Genomic DNA, 7,731 nt, shown 5'->3' with positions numbered 1-7,731 from the left:
GGAGGAGGGATCAATGAAAGTGATCCAAAATACCCCTTCACTCCCACAACTTTGACAAGGGACTTCTTAAAATCACCCTGTCACCGCTGTGAACCATTTTCGTACATGCATAGATTACATACAAGAATTTCTCGTGAAATACGAACAGGACTTTTCTAGTTTTATCAAGTCGTTGCTTCTGATTTTTATTTCTTTTGGTTAAGTCTGTGCGATGAGATTTAAAACATCGATTTTGTCTGCCTTTCAATTAGACACCCCTCTTTAATGCGAAGACGTTACACTGAATGCATATTTTAGCATTCGTTTGTTAAAGTAGCCTAGGCACGGTCTACGTATTTCCTGTACGCGTCTTTTCATTGGAATAGGCCTGTTTCCTCACGCGGCGGCGCATCGCTTCACTTTAATCTCTCTCTCTCTCGCGCTCTCTCTCTCTCTCTCGCTCTTCCCACCCCGCTGCAAACGGTCGTCCGTACTGCCGTTTCTGTCCATTAAGCACCTGCCAACGAAATGTGAGTATGCGGATTTTTTTTTAACCATTTCTACTTTAGCATCACAGCTCATATGGAAATCCTCTTTTACTTTTAGTAGTTTTATTTTATTACATTATAAAGTAATTCATTATGGCCTTGTTTTTCGAAACGTTTAAGTTGTGTTTTGTTATGCGTTTTTTATAGTAGGTGTCCGTAGTCCATCCTACACGACTACAGTTAGGATACTGTTTAAGTTACTACAACGCAGTTATTTTAAAGAATATTTTATGCACTATATTTACGACTTCGTGAAATACAGGTTTCCTCCGAAACGCGTTTGTTTCCAAAGAAAACTAGGCTACAGACTCATTCTGGCTAGATTTTAAAGCCTGGGTATATTCTCATCCCCAGCGGACACGAAATCATTTCTCTGTGTTAACAGCGTCGGGATTTTCTCAGCATATTAAATATTATTTTACATTATAAAGGCTTTGAAGACCTCCAGTTAAATTTAATTTGAGTGTTTGCCTACAGTGTATTGATCTACTTTTATGTACTTATAATTGCGTGCGCTCTGCACGTGAATGTGAGTCATGTAAATCTAACCCTTTGTTATGTAAATTCAGAGATTTTCAGTCATTGGGGTCTGGTCACTTACACAGTTCGTTCGTATATAGTATATTTACTCAGTTATCTGATTATGTATGAAACTCTATTTTAATTCAAACCCCTCTGACATATGTGTGTAAAGACAAAGCCCACATTACAAGCCTTTCTCATTTCAAATTAAACCAAGTCTATAGCCTCTCCTTGTCTTTGTTGTTAATGCCCTTGAGGGCAAAGCATTGTCCAAGTGTTGGTGAATGTTTATATGCATACATCTATATATTTATATCTATATTGATCTATATGGAAAGATAGATAGATAGATAAATAGATAGATTTAGAGATAGTGAAAGATATATTGTAAGTGAATGTTTGGGCGTATTTGTGAATACGTATGTTTCAAAACTAAATACCTCTACATATGCAGGTCTACCCCAACTCCAGACACTGCACCCAGTCCAGGAGCCCCAGGGGCTCCAGAGGGTGAAGGGGGCCCACCATCCCAAGCCCCGAACCTCACAAGCAATCGCCGACTGCAGCAGACACAGGCTCAAGTGGATGAGGTAAAACGCATGAGAGTAATTCATCTCTTCTCAAACAATGCAGCTTCTTAAGATACACTGTGAGGACAATACAGGATGAATTTAGGAGTTGGCCAGCTGCTGCATCCTTGCTAAACGTTCCGCTTGCTAATAGTGATGATGACTCTACACAAGAAGATTTCTGCTACAGGGAGAGAGCGAACGTTTCATTCTTCAGCCACTAGTCTTTTTTACCGTTTTAGGAGAAGTGAGCACTGCATCTAGTAAAGGCAAAGAAAGATACAAAATTCCTCTCTATCAGCCTCAGAATACGGTACCTGAAAAAATAAAAACTTCGTTTTAGTTGGATTTTGTGGGACCACGACTCACCCATACATTTGCTGCGCTATTCTTGTCACAGCACAAAAAATGCCCCATTTAAAGTGATGTAGGACTTTCTGATGAATACTGACACCCGAGAGAACTCTGTTTTAGTTCTTCCGAACCTCAGAGAGGCCTTTGACAATGTTGGCTACAATATTCTCAGCAACTGCTTTAGCATCTACGTAGGGATCTAGGGATCTGCCTTACATTGGTTTAAACTCTGCCTTTTCTCTAAGCTCTAAGAACTTCTGGGGTCCCTCAAGGATCAGTCCTGGGGCCTGTTTTCTTTTCTATGGCCATATGCTTCCTCAGGACAAAGTAAATCACAGACACCATATATTGTTTCATTTTTTTAATACTGATCAGGTCCAGCTGAATGTGTCATTGAATGACCTGACAATTTTCCATTCAGAATGGAGATTTAGGAGTGAATGTTAAAGATTTTTTTTTCCTTTTATTCATCAGCCCAAGGAAAATTTTTCAGCAGCACCTTTAGATACTTCATACTTCATATGTTAAAACAACCATCAGGAGACTTTGTCGTAATTTTGATTTCACATTTGAACATAAGTTCCAACTTTATTTCTGTAATCTAAACAATATCTCCAAAATAAAACCTTTTTGTTTGTTTGTGATTTTGAGAAGGCCACTCTCAAAAGATCATCCGATTAAGATTACTTTAGTTGTCGCTACCTGAGTGACTTGTCTGGTTTTGGGTCAGTGCAGAATTCACATGCATAGCCCTTTATACATAACAGTTAGACATGACACACAACTCAACTTTTAATATTCTTACATTGGTTCTCAAGGTCTTTTACAAGTACTTTAAACTGTTAGGAATGATTTTGAAGGCCAAGCATGAATTAGCTCATAAGTATATCTCTGACCTTACAACCACAAATATGCCTGCTCTTCCACTCAGGTCATTTGACAAAGACATTCCGGTTCCTTTAATTAAACTCAGGATAAAAGGTTGCAGAACCTGCTCTGTTAGAATGCCACGATTGATATATCATTCAGAATTAGGCTCTCGGACTATCTTCTTTTAAATCCAGTTTAAAAACGTATTTTCATTCCAAGCCATTTTTCAATGTGTGTTCCCCTAAAATTATTTTACTCAGCGCTTTATTTATAAAATGTTACTGATATGAATTTATCATTTCTGTTATTTTGGGCCACATCAAAATCTGTTCTGTCTCTGAACTAAAACATGCTTCTGAACAAAGACATTGATGAGAGAGGTTAAATGGAATGGTATCATTTTACAAAAGGTTTCCTAAACATCCGCACAAAAACCTCACATGTACCTTGTAACAGTTTCGTAGGTTTAAAACATCATGTAGCATTGATGCCTTTAATGCAGTTTATTGTCCTGTCATCAGGACACAGAGGAAGCATTCAGTGTGTGTCTGGTGGTTGGAACGTCAGCATTGACTTTATGTTTCATGTGCACGTCCCCGTCTTCTCTTACCACACGTCTCTCGCGGTTCTAACCAGGTGGTGGACATCATGCGTGTGAACGTGGACAAAGTCCTGGAGAGAGACCAGAAGCTGTCGGAGCTCGATGACCGGGCTGATGCGCTACAGGCCGGGGCCTCGCAGTTCGAGAGCAGCGCGGCTAAACTGAAGAACAAGTACTGGTGGAAGAACTGCAAGGTGCGTACAGTGAAATGTGGAGTGCCTCTAGTCCTGTGATGTCCGTCATGTGGTATATATCTGTAGTAACTAGTCCTGTGATATCTGTCATGTGGTATATATCTGTAGTAACTAGTCCTGTGATATCTGTCATGTGGTACACACCGCTCTGGTCTGGTCAGAGACGTAATGTGGTGTAACTGAAGTCCACTGTTGTGTTCTTAGGGAAGCGATAGTTAGATAGGTTGGAACAGAAGAGGTTTTTAAGCCAGTAGTCATAAATGGCTGCAGGGAGAGTTTTACCCAGTACTGTTTTGGGATCACGCGTGTGTCTCAGACTGTTTAAGGGTAGGATGGCGGCAAGACAAGGACTGAGACTTTAATGTGACAAGTTTGTCTGAAGTGCTCCCTTTGGTCATCAGACGTGCTCCATTTGATGTCCTCATTAACATAAAAGGGAGTCTTAAGTTAAAAGTTGGCTCTGAGAGCAGCGCTGACTCATTTCTTTACTGGTGCACTCTCATATAATTCAACCCCTAAATCATCTGTCTGACATAATTGGAACAGGTATATATGGTAAGATTTGTCCCAAAACTGTAATTATGTTATTGGTCGTTTGTCATTTGGTGTTCGTCATATGTCAACGATCTGATAATCCCTACACAACCGGGTGTGTCTGAAATATTGTCATGTTTGTCATATTGTCAAGTATATTTGTTTCTGGGGCTGGTCATACTGTGTGTCTCCAAGACTCCCTCACCAGGTTCACATCTTCATTCATCTTCACATTCATCTGTTGCACGAGAAACCAGTCCTTCCCTCTACATAAATGTATAGTCCTCTCTCTCTTTCTCTACCCCTCCCCTACATCCAATTCACTGCCAATCCACTCCTCTACATAGATTTATTACCCCTCTCTCTCTGCCCCTCCCCTTGCTACTTTCCTCTTACTTCCTCTGTGCCCAGATGGCTGCACAACTTCCTGTCCAATCACATTGCTGTACTGAGGTGGGGGAGGGGGTTCAGAATCCCAATCTGGATTATGGCTTTGCTGGATTAAAACCCAGATGTGACTTGTGATGTAACCCCCCACAAATCATCCTTTCTCTCCTCATCCACTATATATCACTCTTGTTCTCTCTCTCTCTCTCTCTCTCCCTCTCTCACACACACATTTAATCAGTTTTTTCCTACCAGTGTTTCTCTCTCTCTCTCTCTCTCTCTCTCTCTCTCTCTCTCCCTCTCTCTCTCTCCCTCTCTATTTCTGTCTCTCTCTGACTCCATATTTATCCAACCTATCTACCTAACCCTCCCTCTTAATCTCACTCACACAGTACATTTCTCCAGCACGGGGTACATCACACATACAGATGCAAATGTGCGTGTGCATACACACACACTCACGCACACACACACACACGCACACGCACACACACACACACACACAGAGTGTAATTATATTACTCTGTCTTCCTATTTAACCTCAACAATGATACATTTACAACCCTGAGTAGATGCACGTGGACTGTAACTGGTTTTGTGCCGTTGGCTGTTACTGTATAAGAGCCACTTAAACAGATTCTCACTTCATTAAAAAAATTATTATGTGTGATTAGTGAAATTACTCACTTAGTCATCAAATGTACGGCGTTTTACATCTATATCTACAGATAGTACACACACACACACACACACACACCTTAAGATGTAACCTCTACACTAACTTCCCCTTAGTTTTCCTTTTCATTTTTTTTGTTTTCTTTTAAAATTGTAACATGTTTAGAGATGCACTGCAGGATTTAATGTACCCGCTGGCCGCCAAAAGCTTATAGATTTAAATATCAGAGAAGCTAGATGCAGGTGGAGATCATTTTTCTGAGCTGTAGTTTGGCTGTTTCAGACATGAATTGTGCTGCATCGGACATGTGATGAGGTTTGGTAAACATTTTGCTGGCCTTTTAGGACCTTCTGTTTCTGATCCACAGACATCTTAGAGAGGCTACCAGCTTTTCCCAGAACAGCTCTTCAGTGGACACATGGACACAAAAAGTCTTTTTTTTTCTGAAAGAGAGACATGGGATTTAGAGAAAAAAAAATATCCTAACCATGATTTTTGTTTGTATGTATTCAGGCATATATAGAAACACAGCAAGCATACTACTGGGTTATATTCTTTACTGGATAATTAGCACATAATCTGTATGATGTGGCATGAGACAAGCACGATGAAAAACATGACAGACATCCAATGAAAACCACTTGCTGTGTTGATTAAGAGTTCTGATTGGTTAAAACCTGAGCAGCTTGGCTTGTTGACATATCAAATCACATTCTCTGATGTGCATTTTATGGTGTGTGTTTGCCAGAAATTTGCAATGATTGAACCGTTAAGATAAATGTCTAAATTATTTTTGTGGTTTAGTATTGCTATTGAATGTTATACCTATTGTAGTAGAATGTGGAAGACATTTCAGAGGTCAACATTATCAAAACATAAATGAATAGAGATGTAGTTTTTTTTCTTTTCATGTCAAAAAGGTTCACACAGTTTACAAGTGAACCCTTTCAGAACGAGTGAATCATTGAGCTCTTTCTTTATTTCAGACTTTAATATGTTGAGAAGAATAGACTCACTTAAGGATCAGGTGTATCCAAATAGGGAATTATCTAAGAGAAACTGTCTTTCTCTCTCTCTTCCTTCTCCTCAGATGATGATTATAATGGGAGTCATTGGAGTTCTTCTATTGGGAATTGCATTCAGTGAGTATGGTCTGGATTAATCCACACATGCACACTCATTCTCACAATTAACCACTCAGTGTCAATAATGCTTTTCTTAAAACACTCTTAATTCTCAAAACCTCCTGGATATTTTTCCTTGACACAGTCAAAGACTGAAAAGATTTTCCACAGAGAACACTCATTAACGACGAAATATTTTCAGTGGAAAGTACTTATTAACAGTGATCTTAAGTCTTTACTCTTATTCTCAGTCTAAGCCACTCAAGAAGAAGAAGAAGAAAAAAAAAAAAGTAAAGATGGATGGATGAAACGTTTGGTGAAAAGCTTAGCGCTGTGGTTGGTCTTGTCTTGTCTTCTCCCTCAGTGTATTTCTTCTACTGAGCCTGCCTCTCCGTGAGGACGAACACAGGGATACCAGAGCATCCAGCGGCGGGACGCACGTCCTTGTGTGAAGCCTTCACATCCTGTTCTCCTCCTCTCTCCTCCGCTCCTATTATCCGACCAACGCCTCTCGACCCGCTTTCTCTCCTCTTCTCCTCCATTCCCTCTCTTCCTGTCTCTTCACACCGCTCTGTATGTGTAGCAGCGCTGAAAGTGAAAACGAAAAATGATAAAATGTTAATATTATACATGTATATATATATGTTTTTTTTTTTTTTGGGATGCTCTCTCTTACGCGTTCCCGAAGTCAGCGACACAGCAGTCTAAGGTCTTTTGCCACAGTTCCTCTCTGAGTAGAGAGAAACAGAGAGGCAACCCAATAACACACACAGAAAAAAAAAAAGGTTTGTTTTCTATCAATCAAAGCAAACAGAACCGGAGTTACAAAGCAACTAAACTAGAGACTGTTTCTTAGAGACCATAAAGGACATTCATTTGGCTTTTACTATTGTAACCATATTCCACACTGTAAACCAAACTGACTGTCTGTCGGTAAACATCCCTTTTTAGGTTTAGGACCTGTTCCTCTCGTCTTTCTGTAGACTCAGTCCATTGTCAGACTCAGGCAGTCTCAGACACAGGGAGATGATGGCCAGTAGAATGACAGAGACTATAAATCTGTCAGCATAGGTGTAAAGTTTGTCGACTAATTTAACTCTACTCCTTTAAAACAGTGTCTAAGTTAAAAAGTCAGAAGACGGAACCAAAATTTAACAGACAAAGCAGGGCACCATTTCAGGGCATTTGTATCCTGTTTTTCCCTCGTATTTTCCATCAATTACGTGTGTTTTTGTGCATAGTGTCAAATTGTGAATAAAATATGCATTCTCTTTGGTAAACAATGTAAACAGAAAAATAAAAACACATTTGATAGGTAGCTTACTGACTATATATACACACACACACACACACACACACACATTGCAAAGCCA

The 7,731-nt window shown here is 39.8% G+C and overlaps 1 protein-coding gene across 1 annotated transcript; it reads left to right on the top strand.

Annotated features, from left to right (window-relative positions):
- The first annotated feature begins 437 nt into the window (after positions 1 to 437).
- On the top strand, positions 438 to 6,939 carry vamp1a (vesicle associated membrane protein 1a). The gene is made up of 5 exons (XM_030789289.1): positions 438 to 509; positions 1,504 to 1,639; positions 3,479 to 3,637; positions 6,325 to 6,376; positions 6,723 to 6,939. Coding segments are annotated over exons 1-5 (366 nt in total). The 5' UTR covers positions 438 to 507; the 3' UTR covers positions 6,740 to 6,939.
- Positions 6,940 to 7,731: the final 792 nt, after the last annotated feature.

Source organism: Chanos chanos, chromosome 12 (genome assembly GCF_902362185.1).
Source record: "Chanos chanos chromosome 12, fChaCha1.1, whole genome shotgun sequence".
In the NCBI taxonomy this organism is placed as follows: Eukaryota; Metazoa; Chordata; class Actinopteri; order Gonorynchiformes; family Chanidae; genus Chanos; species Chanos chanos.
The sequence above is the reverse complement of the archived record's forward strand: the minus strand, read 5'-3'. Positions and strand labels throughout refer to the sequence as shown.